The following is a 16,539-nucleotide window of genomic DNA, read 5'->3' as shown; positions in this document are numbered from 1 at the left end:
GTTAGGGTCTGCTGGGAACGCTTGGCAGAATCCCCTGTCAGAAAGAGTTTCAACTCCCACCTCCGGCAGAACTTTGCCCACGTACCGAGGGAGGCGGGGGACTTTGAGTCTGAGTGGACCATGTTTCGTGCCTCCATTGTTGAGGTAGCCGATCGAAGCTGTGGACGTAAGGTGGTCGGTGCCTGTCGTGGCGGCAACCAACGAACCCGCTGGTGGACACCGGCGGTAAAGGATGCTGTCAGGCTGAAGAAAGAGTCCTATCGGGCCTTTCTGGCCTGTGGGACTCCGGAGGCAGCTGACAGGTATCGACTGGCCAAGCGGAATACGGCTTCAGTGGTTGCCGAAGCAAAAACTCGGGCGTTGGAGGAGTTCGGTGAGGCCATGGAAAACGACTTCCGGACGGCTTCGAGGAAATGCTTGTCCACCATCCGTCGTCTCAGGAGAGGGAAGCAGTGCACCATTAACACTATTTATAGTGGTGATGGGGTGCTGCTGACCTCGACTCGGGACGTTGTGAGTCGGTGGGGAGTATACTTGGAAGACCTCCTCAATTCTACCGACACGCCTTCCATTGAGGAAGCAGAGCCTGAAGACTCCGTGGTGGACTCACCTATCTCGGAGGCTGAAGTAACCGAGGTGGTTAACAAGCTCCTCTGTGGCAAGGCCCCGGGGGTGGATGAGATCCACCCGGAGTTCCTTAAGGCTCTGGATGTTGTGGGGCTGTCATGGTTGACACGCCTCTACAACATTGCGTGGACTTCGGGGACACTGCCTCTGGATTGGCAGACCGGGTGGTGGGGGACCGGAGGGTGTGTTCCAATTATAGAGGAATCATACTCCAACCCTCATTGGAGCGGTTCGCAGCCGAGTGTGAAGCTGTTGGGATGAAGATCAGCACCTCCAAATCTGAGACCATGGTTCTCAGTCGGAAAAGGGTGGAGTGCCCTCTCCAGGTCGGGGAGGAGATCCTGCCCCAAGTGGAGGAGTTTAAGTACCTTGGGGTCTTGTTTACGGGTGAGGGGAGGATGGAGCGAGAGATCGACAGGTGGATTGGTGCTGTGCCGCTGTGATGCGGACGCTGTATCGGTCTGTCGTGGTGAAGAGGGAGCTGAGTCAAAAGGCGAAGCTCTCGATTTACCGGTCGATCTACGTTCCTTCCCTCACCTATGGTCACGAGCCGAGGGTCGTGACCGAAAGAACAAGATCTCGGATACAAGCGGCCGAAATGAGTTTCCTCCGCAGGGTGTCTGGGCTCTCCCTTAGAGATAGGGTGAGAAGCTCGGCCTTCCGGGAGGGGCTCAGGGTCGAGCCGCTGCTTCTCCGCGTTGAGAGGAGCCAGTTGAGGTGGCTTGGGAATCTGATTAGGATGCCTCCAGGACGCCTCCCTGGTGAGGTGTTCCGGGCATGTCCCACCGGCAGGAGGCCCAGAGGATGACCCAGGACACGCTGGAGAGTCTATGTCTCCCGGCTGGCCTGGGAACGCCTGGGCATCCCTCCGGCAGAGCTGGAAGATGAGGCTGGTGAACGGGAAGTCTGGGCTTCCCTGCTGAAGCTGCTGCCTCCGCGACCCGACCCCAGATAAGCGGATGGATGTAAAGGAAAAGTTGAAAAATGTGTAAAATAAAGCAAGTCGAAGCAAAAACGGATGACAGTAGCATTTTAATGCATTTTATCGTGTAAAATGCTAAAACTGCAAATCGATTCGTAATCGCAATATTGGTCTGAATAATTGCAATTAGTTTTTTTTTGTTGTTGTTTATTTTATAATCGTGCAGCCCTACAGGAGAGGAACGCAGAAGTACAGATGGTGGTTGACTTTGCAAAAAGGATGGAAATGGCTGTTGTAGGGTGACCTACAAGAGTGGAGGTAGGACTACACAGGTAGACTACATCTTCTGTAGACGGTGTAATCTGAAGGAGATCAACGAATGCAAAGTCGTGGTAAGTGAATGTGTAGCCAGACAGGGTAGGATGACTCTGGTGGTGAAAACGACAAAGGGGGAAAAGGCAGTGCAGAGGACAAAATGGTGGAAGTTGAAAGGGGAAGAGTGTTGCGTGACCTTCAGGAAGGAGTTGAGACGGGCTCTTGATGGTCAGGAGGAGCTCCCAAATGACTGGACAACTATAGCAAATGTGATCAGGGAGACAGGTAGGAAAGTCTTTGGTGTGTCATCTGGAAGGAAAGGAGATAAGGAGACTTGGTGGTGTAATGAGGAGGTGCAGAAATGGATCCAGAGAAAGAGGTTAGCTAAGAAGAAGTGGGACAGTGAGAGGACTGAAGAAAGTGGACAGGAATACAGGCACATGCAGCGGAAGATGAAAGTGGAAGTGGCAAAGGCCAAACAAGGGGCTTACGATGACTTGTATGCAAGGTTGGACAGTAAGGCGGGAGAGACCGATCTATACAGGTTGGCAGGCAGAGAGACAGAGATGGGAAGGACGTGCAGCAGGTTAGGTTAACAAAGGATAGGGATGGAAGTGTGTTGGCAGATGCCAGTAGTGTGATTGGAAGATTGAAAGAGTACTTTGAAGAGTTGATGAATGAGGAAAATGAGAGAGAACAAAGAGAAGAAGATGCGACTGATGTGGACCAGGACGTAGCAGAGATCAGTCAGGATGAAGTGAGAAGAGCATTAAAGAGGATGAAGAGCGGAAAGGCACTCGGCCCTGATGATATACGGATATGGAAGTGTCGAGGAGAGATAGCAGTAGAATTTCTGATTGGGTTGGTCAACAAGATCTTAGATAGTGAGAAGATGCCCGAGGAATGGAGGAGAAGTGTGCTCGTGGCCATTTTTAAGAACAAGGGAGATGTGTAGACCTGTGGCAACTACAGAGGAATAAAGCTGATGAGCCACACAATGAAGCTGTGGGAAAGAGTGGCGGAGTCTAGACTGAGGGCAGAGGTGAACATCTGTGAGCAGCAGTATGGCTTTATGCAAAAAAAAAAAAGAGTACAACAGATGCAATATTTGCTTTGAGGATGCTGATAGAGAAGTACAGAGAAGGTCAGATGGAGCTGCATTGTGTCTTTGTAGATCTGGAGAAAGCTTATGACAGAGTGCCCAGAGAGGAACTGTGGTTCTGTATGAGGACGTCTGGACTAGCAGAGAAGTATGTTCAAGTGGTGCAGGACATGTATGAGGACTGTAAGACAGTGGTGAGGTGTGCTGTAGGTGTGACGGAGGAGTTCAAGGTGGAGGTGGGACGACATCAGGGATCAGTTTTGAGTCCCTTCTTGTTCGCTATGGTAATGGGCAGGATTACAGATGAGGTTAGATTGGAATCTCCATGGACCATGATGTTTGCAGATGACATTGTGATATGTAGTGAGAGCAGGGAACAGTTGGAGGAGAAGCTGGAGGCATGGTGGTTTGCCCTGGAAAGGAAGGGAATGAAGATTAGCCGTCGTAAAACGGAGTATGTGTCTGTAAATGAAAGGGACCCAAGAGAAAGAGTCAGCTTACAAGGAGAAGAGACCAAAAAGGTGAAAGACTAAGTATCTAGGGTCTACAGTCCAGAGCAATGGAGAGTGTGGAAAAGAAGTGAAGAAGCATGTGCAGGCTAGCTCGAACGGGTGGAGAAAAGTATCAGGTGTGATGTGCGATAGAAGAGTTTCAGCTAAAATGAAAGGAAAGATTCATAGAACTGTGGTGAGACCAGCGATGTTGTCTGGTCTGGAGACAGTGCCACTGAAGAAAAGACAGGAAGCAGAGGTGGACGTGGCAGAGATGAAGATGCTGAGGTTCTCTTTGGGAGTGACCAAAATGGATAGGATCAGGAATGAGTACATCAGAGGGACAGCACATGTTAGGGGCTTTGGAGATAAAGTCAAAAAGGCCAGACTGAGATGGTTTGGACATGTCCAGAGAAGAGATAGTGAGTACAGTGAAACCCCGCTACTTCGCGGTTCACCTTTCGCGGGTTCAGTGCTTCGCGGGTCTAAAAAATATTCGGGGGCATTGTAGTTTCGCCGAGCGGCACAAGGGGGCGCTGAAGCGGTTAGACGGCCGGCGTGCGCCGAAGAGGAGAGTGGACGAAGAAGAGAGTAGACGAAGAAGAGCAGGTTCCCCCGGACACGATTTGTGGCGACGTTTCGCGCGGTTCGGACCGTATCAGAGCTCCGGCCGGCGTGCGTGGCAGTTAAGCCGTAGATGAGCACCTTCCCCGGGCACGGGCGGTTCCAAGCGGCCCCTAAGTTTAACCGAATGGAAGCTCCCGAGGAGGAGGGCATGCTCGCGTCACAGTAAGCCGAAGAGGAGCACCTTCCCCGGGCACGGGCGGTGCCAAGCGGGCCCTAAGTTTAACCGAATGGAAGCTCCCGAGGAGGAGGGCATGCTCGCGTCACAGTAAGCCGAAGAGGAGCACCTTCCCCGGGCACCGGCGGAGCGCGAGGCTGTCAGTTATGAATGAATAAATAAATAAATGAAGAATGCCACCTTTCATTTCACTGTCATGATCCGTGCCTGTCATGATCCGTGCCTGTCATGCCGCGTGTGTTTTTGTTTTTTCAGCTGTGTGGGCGTTCCTCCAGCGATCGTCTCGTCAGCTGCTGCGAGACGCGCTGATTACACTGACTATATTGTGATTATAATAAATATCTTTGTCTCACCACCTTTTTTCCCGTGTCTGCGTTTGGAGAGTCCTGTTCAATCCTCCAGCTCTGCTGGAGGATCATAACATTCACAGGGCACACCGGACGGCGTACTAGCAGGTAAAAGTCGAAGTAATTAAATAACTACAAAAAGAAGTAATTGAATAAATACAAAAATAATGGCTGGGGAATAAAAAAATAATAAGTTTTAATAATAATTTGTTTTTTTGTTATAACATGAATTTCTCTCTCTCTCTCTCTCTCTACCAGTATATATATATATATATATAGGTGTTTTTTTTGTTTTTTTTTGAAGGTGCGACGCTACTTCGCGGATTTTCAGTTTTCGCGGGTGGTCTCGGTCCCCATTAACCGCGATAACCGGGGGTTCACTGTATATTGGCAGAAGGATGCTGAGATTCCACGTGCCAGGCAAGAGGTCTAGAGGAAGACCAAAGAGGAGATTAATGGATGTAGTTAAAAAGGACATGAAAGTAGTTGGGGTGAGAACAGAGGATGCAGCAGACAGGGTTAGAGCATCACCAACTACCGAGGCAGCACCACGACATCTGTAGACCCGAGTGCATCGCTGGCAGAGGAGCTTAACTGCTTCTTCGCACGCTTTGACTCACCCCAACCGTCACACCCCAGCACTTCATGCCTCAACTCCCGCCCACTCACCGTAGAGGAACACGATGTGAGGCATGCACTCCTGGCTATTAACCCCAGGAAAGCTACTGGACCCGACGAAATACCAGGATGACTGGTTCTCCAGCACATCAGGGACTGCCTTCCTCCCACTCTGGACCTCTACCAGTTTGCATACCGGGCTAACAGATCCACTGAGGACGCCATCGACACTGCTCTGCATGTTGTGCTGGGCCACCTGGAACAACAGCAGAGCTGTGCCAGGATGCTCTTTGTGGACTACAGCTCGGCATTCAACACAATCATCCCGGACATCCTCGTCGCCAAACTGGACATTCTCGGCCTCCCTGCCTCACACGCATCTGGATTAAGGACTTTCTGACCAACAGACCCCAGACTGTGTTGCTCGGCCCCTACACGTCCTCCACCCGTACGCTGAGCACTGGTTCCCCTCAAGGATGCTTGCTGAGCCTTTTCCTATACGCTCTCTACACCTACGACTGCAGCCCGGCCCACGGTAACAACACCATCGTCAAGTTCGCTGACGATACGACAGTGGTCGGTCTGATCTCGGAAGGTGACTAGACAGCCTACAGAGAGGAGGTCCAGAGACTGACGGCTTGGTGCGAGGACAACAGACTGCAACTCAACATTGCAAAAACAAAGGAGATCGTCATCGACTTCAAGAGGAACAAGACGGCGCCCCCCCCTCTGCATCGAAGGCGTGTGTGTAGAGAGGGTCCACACGTTCAAGTTCCTAGGAGTACAGATCTCCGATGACCTTTCTTGGACACACAACACCACAGCAGTGGTAAAGAAGGTCCACCAGTGTCTGCACTTCCTGAGAGTCCTCAGGAAATTCAACCTGGACAGGAAGTTGCTGCTGGCCTTCTACCACTCGTCCATCGAGAGCCTGCTGATGTACTGTGTCTCCACCTGGTACAGCGGCTGCACTGAGGCGGACAGAGTGAGGCTCCAGAGGACAGTCAATACAGCGCAAAGGATTATTGGCTGCCCTCTCCCCTCAATGTCGGACATCTCCACCGCCCGGTCGAGAGAAGAAAATCACCCTTTCATCAATTTTAGGCCACGCCCCCAGAATCACGCCTCTGTCAAAAATAACCACGCCCCCCTATCATATCCCCACCCCCCAGAATCACGCTTCTGTCAGATATGAAGGCTGATTTCCCCACCCCTCCTGCCCTATTTGCCGGTACGTCACATCCTTCCTACTTACGGCAGCTGGGGGCGTGGCCTAAATTTGATGAAAGCGTGATTCTCTTCTCTCTCCCGGTGCCTCAGCATGGCTCTCAATATCGTCAAAGACAATACCCACCCAAACTCACACCTGTTCGACCTGATGCCCTCTGGCAGGCGCTACAGGTGCATCAAGTCAAGGACTAATAGACTGAGAAACAGTTTCTTTCCAAGAGCCATCTCCATTCTAAACTCTCACACACACACACACACACGACCACCCTTACCTTGCAGAACAGCGACGTGATGTGTTTTTATATATCCTATTTTGTATTATTTTCCATCTCACTATTTATTCTCTTACTTATCTAATTTATTTATTTAATTGAATTATTGTTGTATTGGAGCTCTCCAATCTCGTTGCACACTTGAGTACAATGACAATAAAGGGATTTCTGATTCTGATTCTGATATACAAAAAGAATGGGAGTGATTTTTTTTGCAATGAATAAAATGAATTTTTTTTACAATTAATAAAATGTGCGATTAACTATGAGTTAACTATGAAAAATGTGATTAATTATGATTAAATATTTTAATCGCCTGACAGCACTAATAAATCAACATATATATATATATATATATATATATATATATATATATATATATATATATATATATATATATATTCATTCTCTTGTGCTTTTTCTTTTTTTATTCAGCTTTGACTCTGATCTTTGGAAAGATGTCCCAACCTGCAAGCAGATTGATTTTACTTCCTGTGATGTCACTTTCATCAAAGCTGAGGCAGAGCGTGACTGTGTTATGCTGGGTGTGCAAGCAGAGAGGCATGGGCTGACCTCAGATCTTGTCAGAGCCTGTAGCAGACAAGGTAAGCATGTCCTTGTGCACGGAAATTAAGGCACAGCCGCCAATCTTGAAGTAGATTTGTGCAAATCTGATTCTGAATTACTAAAACAGAGTTTTACTCCCATGTAAATACTTTAGCAGCTTTCAGCTTCAAAAATTAAAGTTTGGGCTGTAAATTCAATATTCTGTGTCAATTGACATACTATTTCAAAATTCTGTGTAAGTTCAACTTTCCGACTGGTTAACACAGGGGTGTCAAGATCCAGTCCTGGAGGGGCGCTTTCCTGCATGCTTTCAATCTCTCCCGGCTGCAACCCACCTGATTTAAATGACAAGCTCATCAGCAAGCTCTGAAAAAGCCTGATTAGTATCCTGCTCATTTGAATCAGATGTGTTGCAGCTGGGAGTGATGGAAAAAATGCAGGACACTTGCCCTCAAGGACTGGAGTTTGACACCCCTGGTTTAACATCACTAAGATAGAGATGGGAGCAAATATAAATAAGCCACCCATAACCTTTCCCCTTCTTACCTGTCCGACCTACTAAACATCATCACTCCAGTCCATGCCCTCAGATCATCCTCCTCCATTCACCTGACTGTTCCACCTGTCTGTCTCAGCACCATGGGTATCAGAGCCTTCAGTCACTATCCTCCCAGCTCTGGAACACACCGTCGCTTTCCAACTTCAAATCAAAACTCAAAACTCACCTCTTTAAGATTGCCTACTCACTCTGGGGGCACTGTATCATACATATTATTGCATTTTGGTCGCAATCGTTAACCATTTTAGACAACAGAACTGACAATTCGAGCAATATTACATTACCCCTCTCCCTGCTGTGACGTAGACGCTGAAACCAGAAAAATATAACAAGCTGAGCTCTAAAAGGGGTCATGCCAATTTGTCGTAAATCGCATAAAAATAAAAATAAATTGAAAAAATAACTTAAATCACTGCAGACTCTTTTAGGCGGGAGCAGTTTATAAATTCATTTTTACATGCACGCCTATTATATAAGTGCCAATGTTAACGTCAGTGAAGTGTCCCTTTAAGTGCGCTCTGATCATGCTGCAGGACAGCGATCCGAAACAGCCAGCAAGTCCATCCTTGAAGGGCTCAAAAAAAAAAAAAAAAAGTCATTTTAAAGTCCGGATTTAAATCCAGTTGAGATGCTGTGGTTTGATATTCAACGGGCAGTTGATGCTAAAAAAACCCTCCAATACGGCAGTGTTGAAACAATTTTGTCAAGAAGAGTGGTCCAAAATCCCTCCATAGCGGCCGTAAAGACTCATCATCAATTAATGCGAACGTATGATTTCTGTTGTGGCCGCCAAAGGCTATTATGTTGAGGGGGCAATTACTTTTTCCAGATAAGTTTGTATTGTTTTTCCCTCTTGGTAAATAAAATCATCATTAAGAAACTGCATTTTATGTATCCTGGGGTTGTCGCACTGTGATATTAAAATTGGTTTAATGAAATGAAACAATTGTGAGTGATAAATATGGAAACAACACAGAAATCAGCAAGGGGGCAAATACTATTTCTCAGCACTGTATAGAAATAGAATAGAATAGAAATCCCTTTATTGTCATTGTACTCAAGTGTGCAACGAGATTAGAGGGCTCCCCTCTCCAGTGCAATACAATTTATTTATACATTTTAAGGCATATTCATTTTTACTGGGGGCTCAATTTTTAGTCGTTCACTGTGTTGTTTTACATTGTTCTACATTTATTCTACTATTCAGTCACAAACGTTTTAAGACATTTCTCTTTTAACTCATTGACTGCCATTGATGGCTAAAGACGTGAAAGATCCATTTTCATTTTTTTTTTTTACTCGGCTGGTAGTGAACGAGTTAATGATCTGTTTCCTATTTTTTTTTTAAAATGTACTTCCTGTGTAAATAAAATATTGAAGTTGTCTCTATTCACCTTAGTTTTCAGTACAGCTGCCTAAAAACTAAAGTTAAAAGTTGTGATAATGATGATCATTTCATTTTTTATAATACACTCGTAGCTCTCATAAACCTTGTGTATGTTCTCAGAGACATTCCTGAGGATTTAGTTGCTTCGACATCCTCATTACACGTCATGTTTAACACATAATTTATGTTGTTGTTGAAGTAGCTCACTAAAGTGCGACAGTGTTCAAGCAACTCATGTTGTGTATAATGACAAGAAGACTAACATTATCACCTCATCTGCCGAGACTTTTACACATCAAAGCTTTTCAAGACTTATAGTGATAAGTCAAACAGGGCATACTCCCTCCAGGCCTCCAGGAATCCTGAAGGTTTTCTGACTGACTGCCCATTACTCAACATTATCTCGTACCGGGAGATGAAAAGCTCTGTTTTACAGATCTACCACCATTTGTTTTAAGCATTTGTAACTAGCCAGAATGTCATATACATTTAAACTTAGACTGTTACTGTTGATGTAGATATGCCCGACTACCTCATTCTTTCACCTTTAACTGAATTATACAACATGGTCATTGATAGTGGTCAATGTATAATAAACTGAATCGAAAACCTTGATCACAAAACCAAGATTCGAACCGAACTGTGGATTTTGTGAAACTGTTCCAGCCATAATATGTACATGACCAAATAGATGCTCATGGTTGAGATGTCATGCACTAACTTATGCACTCAGCCTGTCATGCCTGCGGCTCATCTTGACAGCAAAATGAATACATATTTAATTCAATCAAAGGTATGATGAGATGCAAAAGTGAAACCAGCTAAACAAGAAAATATATAGCCAGTTGGGTGTGTGGCTCAGTAGAAGGTGACCACCTAACAGGTGGAACGGATCATGGCAATAATGAGTCTGCTAAAAAGTAGTCCTAAGACAGTTGGCCAACTGTAATGCATGCACTGCTGGAGAGCATTAGTTCACTACACTTAGATTGCATTAACATTGAATGAAGGCCAATGTAAGTATATCAACTGCTGCAAACTCAAATAAGCAATTACAATGCACTGGTGGAGGAGCAACTTTGCACAAAACACTACAATGCACACAAAAACAGTTTATTGTTTTTATATCAAATAGTTTAATAATAATTATCTATATTGACAAAATTGAAATACTTGTGAAATGTATTGCGAAACATTTTGTATATGTGAAATTCCTTTACATGGAGATAACACAATTCATTCAGCTCGGTATAAGTGTGAATCAGTTTGTGTCAAAAACGTACTTGGCTTTTGATCTTGAAGCTTGTGTGGTATTTATATGTTGACAGGCAAAAGTCTTTATTTTTTTGTTTTGTTTTTTCTTCTCCTACAGGTAACTCCTGCAGCCCTGAAGTTGGCCTGAGTGCACGCCCTGGTTTCTTGACTGTTCATTTAAATAGAAACAGTGGTCTTGCTCAGGAAGGTTACCATATAAAACATCGGATTTACTTTGGAAAAGAGGGAGAATGCTTGGTGGTAAGATACTTTAAGACAGATTAGTATGAATCCAGGGTTTCCCTCAGAAAACATCCGAAGCCTGGTGGTAGAGAAGCCGACCATCTTTGTAATAGATTCGTCATTTTAGTCAGCGTACTGTAGGATAGTGTAGTCGAGGCAAAATAAGGCAAGTAAGATATGAATGGACTATGGCAATAATGAGTCTGCTAAAAAGTAGTCCTAAGACAGTTGGCCAACTGTAATGCATGCACTGCTCGAGAGCATTAGTATACGACACTTAGATTGTTAACATTGAGTGAAGGCTAATGTAAGTATATCAACTGCTGCAAATATTGTTTTGGGGAGGCATCTACCTCAAATAAGCAATGCACTGGTGGAGAAGCAACTTTGCACAAAACACTACAGTGCACACAAAAAACGTTAATTGTTTTTTATATCAAATAGTTTAATAATAATTATTGCTATTGACTAAATTGAAATAATTGTGAAATTTATTGTGAAACATTTTTCAGCCTTTCGCCAAGTCCTACTGAGAACATTGTTTAAAAATCGATTAATTTATTTTTTGTATTGACCAGTTTGACTTTTTATAGATGTGTTGACTTCTAATTAAATAGTAACTATTATATGTTAAAAAAAATGCCCTATAGTCAGCCTTTTTTCCCTGGGTACTTATTTTCAATAGTAAAAAACAACAACAACAAAAATCTATATACAGTGAACCCCCGGTTATCGCGGTTAATGGGGACCGAGACCACCCGCGAAATCTGAAAATCCGCGAAGTAGCGTCGCACCTTAAAAAAAAAACCCCAAAAAAACACTGTGTATATATATACTTCGCACCTATATATATATATATATATATATATATATAAATATATATATATATATATATATATATATATATATATATACTGGTAGAGAGAGAGAGAGAGTGAAATTCATGTTATAACAAAAAAACAAATTATTATTAAAACTTATTATTTTTTTATTCCCCAGCCATTATTTTTGTATTTATTCAATTACTTCTTTTTGTATTTATTTAATTACTTCGACTTTTACCTGCTGGTACGCCGTCCGGTGTGCCCTGTGAATGTTATGATCCTCCAGCAGAACTGGAGGGATGAACAGGACTCTCCAAACGCAGACACGGGAAAAAAGGTGGTGATACAAAGATAGTGTAGCGACTTTGTAAATAGTTCAAGGGTTCTGTGTTTTCCTCTTTTCTGTGGAGGCTGTGAAGGCAGCAGGGGAGTGAACGTTATGTTGTTGTCGTTGTGTTGCTCTCTCTCTGATCGGCGTGGTTGCGGCCAACAGCAGCCGTTTTTGGCTTAATAATAAAAGCGTTCGCTGATGGACAAATTGGCCTGATTTATTATACAACGTTACAATATTTATTATAATCACAATATAGTCAGTGTAATCAGCGCGTCTCGCAGCAGCTGATGGCATGGCGCGAGACGATCGCTGGAGGAACGCCCACACAGCTGAAAAAACAAAAACACACGCAGCATGACAGGCACGGATCATGACAGTGAAATGAAAGGTGGCATTCTTCATTTATTTATTTATTTATTTATTCATTCATAACTGACAGCCTCGCTCTCCGCCGTTGCCCGGGCGGAAGGTGCTCCTATTCGGCTTAACTACCACGCACGCCGGCCGGTCTCCTTCGGAGCTCACGCACGGTCCCGAACGAAACCAAATGTCGCCGCGCGAGTGCCCGGGCGGAAGTTGTTTATCTTCGGCTTGACAGCCACACACGCCGGCCGGTCTCCTTCGGAGCTCACGCACGGTGTCCGATCGTGTCCGTCGCCACCAATCGTGTCCGGGGGAACCTGCTCTTCTTCGGCCACTCTCTTCTTCGTCCACTCTCCTCTTCGGCGCACGCCGGCCGTCTAACCGCTTCAGCGCCCCCTTGTGCCGCTCGGCGAAACTACAATGCTCCCGAATATTTTTTAGACCCGCGAAGCACTGAACCCGCGAAAGGTGAACCGCGAAGTAGCAGGGGTTCACTGTATATCATTATGGGCCGATATGGAAATACTTATATCGTGATATACTTTTCAGCCATATCGTACAGCCCAAAATGATAGTATAGTTTGTTGTTGTTCTGTTAAGTTCACTGATACACTGATATGTTTCTGCACGGACATTTGTTACCACATATCCGCAATAACTTGTTGCCAAGGATTTGTGACCTCTCGGGGTAGAAAAATAGCCAAGAATCTTCCACTGAGTTATCGTGACTGCTCGGTCCGTGTTAAAGCCCCTCCATCTAACCTAGCCTAGCATTGCTTTCTACGTGTGTCATATTGTTTACTGCTGAGCACTGAGTGAAAGGTGTTGGAATTTATCTTTATATCAATGTTAGAATTTAACTTTAACCCAATGTAAACTCAAATAAGTAATCTGACTCCAATTTGCGACCTTACCCAACTCTCACTCATCCAACAATATGCGCGCTCGTTCTGCAATAGAAAGGTATCAGGAAGCCGGCATTTTCACGCACAAAGTGGATTTATTCCCAATACAGATTTTCTACATGGCACCTGGATCTCGGGTCCCTCTCAATACAACTCTACACCTCTCTTGCCACCAGCGAATGTGTTCTACCTCCGAGTTGCCCAGTAATGATTCATACTATACAACATGCAAATGGCACAGAGACAAAGGCATCCTGGCATGATTCTATTGGCTATGTGTATTGCAGTTAACTTTAGCTCGCTCTCATTGGTCTTTCTCCTCCCGCCGAATCCCGTGGCTCCTCCTGCGTGCGATCCCCCGATGGCCGCTCCTTCCCGGAGTCATCTCGTCTCGCTCAGCACCTTCTGCTTCTAAAACATTCCATTCTTGCACAACCCCCGCAACCAGTTTCGCTTCACCAGTCACACTCTCAGCATTTTACAATATCACATTTTCATACATTGGATGCACCAACATCTAATGAACTATGTTAAGCTCAAACTCTTATATTCCTTTAATAGTCAAATGTATGAAATCCTTTAAGTGTGACCGAAGTTTAGACCATGCTAATGACCAGACCCTCAGGAGAGGAATGCAGGAAGATTGGATCACAGCTGCACCACAAGAGGTGTGAACGAGACCCCTCTGAAACAATGGACTTCCATGCCAGGATCACAAAAGTGGCTCCGAGCAGTCTAACCTTTGTTCAGTTTTAAATTGACTGCCATTTACATTATCCTTTAAAGGTGACATGATTATTGTGGGAAATGTGAATGAAAAAGAAAGAACAGGCCAGGGTCTTTTATTATTTCATAACTTGACCTGGCGAGAGTACCACAGCAGACAATGGCTTATATGAAAATTAACATCATATTGTTTACCTTTAATTGAGAAAATATTAACGTACATCAACCCCTGCAAATTAAAGTGTTATTAGTAGATGCGATCTTATCACTCAAACTGGGCTGTCACTTGTATCGCGCTTTTCTACCTTAGGTACCTCCATTCTGCTCTACACTAACTTATTTATTGAATGATGACACAGCATCAGGAGCAACTGGCGCAACATCAGGGGTTCAGTTTCTTGCTCAAGGACACTTGACACAACTCGCAATGGCTGTGGCTCGAACACCCCGAACTCTGGGATGGGAGACGACCACTCTAGCTGCCCCCTTTTAGTGCATTTACATGTGACGTCACTATCAAGGATCAAAATAGATGATTAAAAATATCACTCACCATAGCTAGACTTGTATTCCAAGAAGTATAAATTACTATTATGACAGGACAACACAGTGTCTTGGCGTTTGCTATCCATCCATCCATTTTTTGAACCACTTATCCTTACTAGGGTCGCAATAAAGTTGCTGTTAATTGTACTCAGTGCATTATTGGACATCATGATCTGGTAATAAAACTTTATTTTTTTGCCGTGTTAGCCTCAAATACAATTGCACTGAAGCGTGGGGAATCTGAACGTAGGTTTCCGTCTGTAATAAAATGTAGCAATCCTGAACTCAGCGATTTCCCACTAGTTTTATGTGTAATTCAACTGACAATAAAGGCAGTTCTGCTCGGCAGCGGCGTTTGAGTGGTTAGCATTTACCAGATGAGTGGCGGATGGTGCGCCAATGTGTGTGGTGATGGTACTGCTACTTGGGCTTTATTTTCTATTCACAGTGCTTGGTGCTATTTTGACTGAATCTGTGCTGGTTTATGATTGCTGACCTTTTTGGGATTTTCAAAAATATTGTAGGAAGTTCAGCTGCGTTTGAGCATGGTAGTGAGAAGACATTGCCTCCATTTTCTCTGGGTTGACCTGAATTAAAAAGAAAACAGAAGTTATGATGTTTGGTCCTGGTGGCCCTTGTACTTCCCATCCCAGTGACTTGGGCCCCCCTGGCTCCTTATTTAAAGCCAACAGTATCAAATTTTGGTCCTTTTTTTTCATCTTCTGCAGCTGTCTCAGCCTCTCAAGTAAAGTATCTCTCGCAACAATACCGTATTTTCACGATTTCAATTTAAGGCCGCATTCTCAGTTGTGTGTGGTATTTCTGTATTTAACTCATACACTGGGCGCACAGTAATATCAGGCACATGCTAGCTCGCGCATGCTAGCTTTAATTTTGAGAAAGCCAACTTAGTTTGGCCAAACTGTGTTAGTCACATGTCATTAGCACGTGCTAAAGCAGCTATTGCCACAACTCAGCCCGCCAGCCATTTGTAAGACACACCCAAAATCCACTCAACAGCAAACAAGCAAACAATGAAACAACCAAAACAAGGAACAAAGAAATACAATTAACACAGAACATTCATCTCTTATGCCATTCGTACCCCAAAAATAAATAAAAATAACAGTAGTATGGAAAGCCTACTGGGAGACTTTCAGCCTCAGCCAACCAGATGGCTGGTCAGAGAGATGTCGTGAGTGGTGTGCTTTGGGCAGCGTGTGTGGGTTTTTTTTTTTTCCAGAGTCTGTCGTCTAAACCTGTGATGTTTCTTGCTTACAATACATTGAATGATAAGACTGACAATGACATCGTGGACAGCAGCCCTTTTATACAGCTTTCTAACGCACGTATATACTGGTCAATTCTAACTGACTGTCTCAAACCATCATCAACAGTAGTGTTCTGACAAGTTAATCGTCACAGTCCATTCTGCGTCACATCGTATTCTCAGACTTTACCAGCCGGGGTGCTAACATGCTCTGTGAAATGCTCTAAGGTGGTCATGTGCATTGCTCAAGAGAATAGCTCGTGTACAGATGTATGTATGGATATCAGTCTATACACATGGTGCTCCGCATTACAGGGCGCCCTGTCTGTTTTGGAGAATATTTGGGACTTTAAAGTGCGCCTTATGGTCATGAAAATATGGTACTTTGATACAGTAATTAATGCTGGTCATACTTTCATCCGGGATGTTCAAAGTGCGGTAAAAAGTTGCTGGAACTTGTCAGTTTGTACTGGAATCCAATATCCATTAAGTCCACACTCAAGGCTCGCAAGGCTTATAGAGCTCTGAGGGGAACCCTGGAATTCGTAAAAATTCGAGCAACAAAGGGAATAGGGGTGGCAATTATTGGTGGTTGGTGACTATCAACTGGGCTATTGAACTATATTGAACTTCTGTTCATCATGAATAATAACTACCTTAGAAATTTCTACTCTTTAACAGACATATGAAGATGCTGTGTCCTCTGTGTCCATAAAGAATTTATTGTTGGGAGAGCGCTACTGTGCAAAAGTGCAGTACACTTACTTTGATCATCCTGTTGGACTGGCTAGCTGCACCCAGTGTGAAGTCATCCCTCAATCAGGTGAGACAACAA

The 16,539-nt window shown here is 44.5% G+C and overlaps 1 protein-coding gene and 1 pseudogene across 2 annotated transcripts in view; both read left to right on the top strand.

The window, feature by feature from the left end:
- Positions 1-16,539, top strand: part of ifngr2 (interferon gamma receptor 2) — a 49,261-nt gene that overhangs the window by 19,430 nt on the left and 13,292 nt on the right. Inside the window, exons 3-5 of one of the 2 annotated variants that reach the window (XM_088314323.1) lie at positions 7,162-7,331; positions 10,612-10,754; positions 16,422-16,527. In XM_088314323.1, coding sequence (XP_088170449.1) covers positions 7,162-7,331; positions 10,612-10,754; positions 16,422-16,527 — 419 coding nt within the window. Of the gene's footprint in view, positions 1-7,161; positions 7,332-10,611; positions 10,755-16,385; positions 16,528-16,539 lie in introns of both variants that reach the window. The other variant, XM_088314322.1, reaches the window with a different exon arrangement.
- On the top strand, positions 1,972-3,685 carry LOC148323108 (uncharacterized; annotated as a pseudogene).

The sequence above is a fragment of the Idiotropiscis lumnitzeri genome, chromosome 14, assembly GCF_059441095.1.
Source record: "Idiotropiscis lumnitzeri isolate Australia: NSW breed Sydney's pygmy pipehorse chromosome 14, RoL_Ilum_1.0, whole genome shotgun sequence".
Classification (NCBI taxonomy): domain Eukaryota; kingdom Metazoa; phylum Chordata; class Actinopteri; order Syngnathiformes; family Syngnathidae; genus Idiotropiscis; species Idiotropiscis lumnitzeri.
The sequence above is the reverse complement of the archived record's forward strand: the minus strand, read 5'-3'. Positions and strand labels throughout refer to the sequence as shown.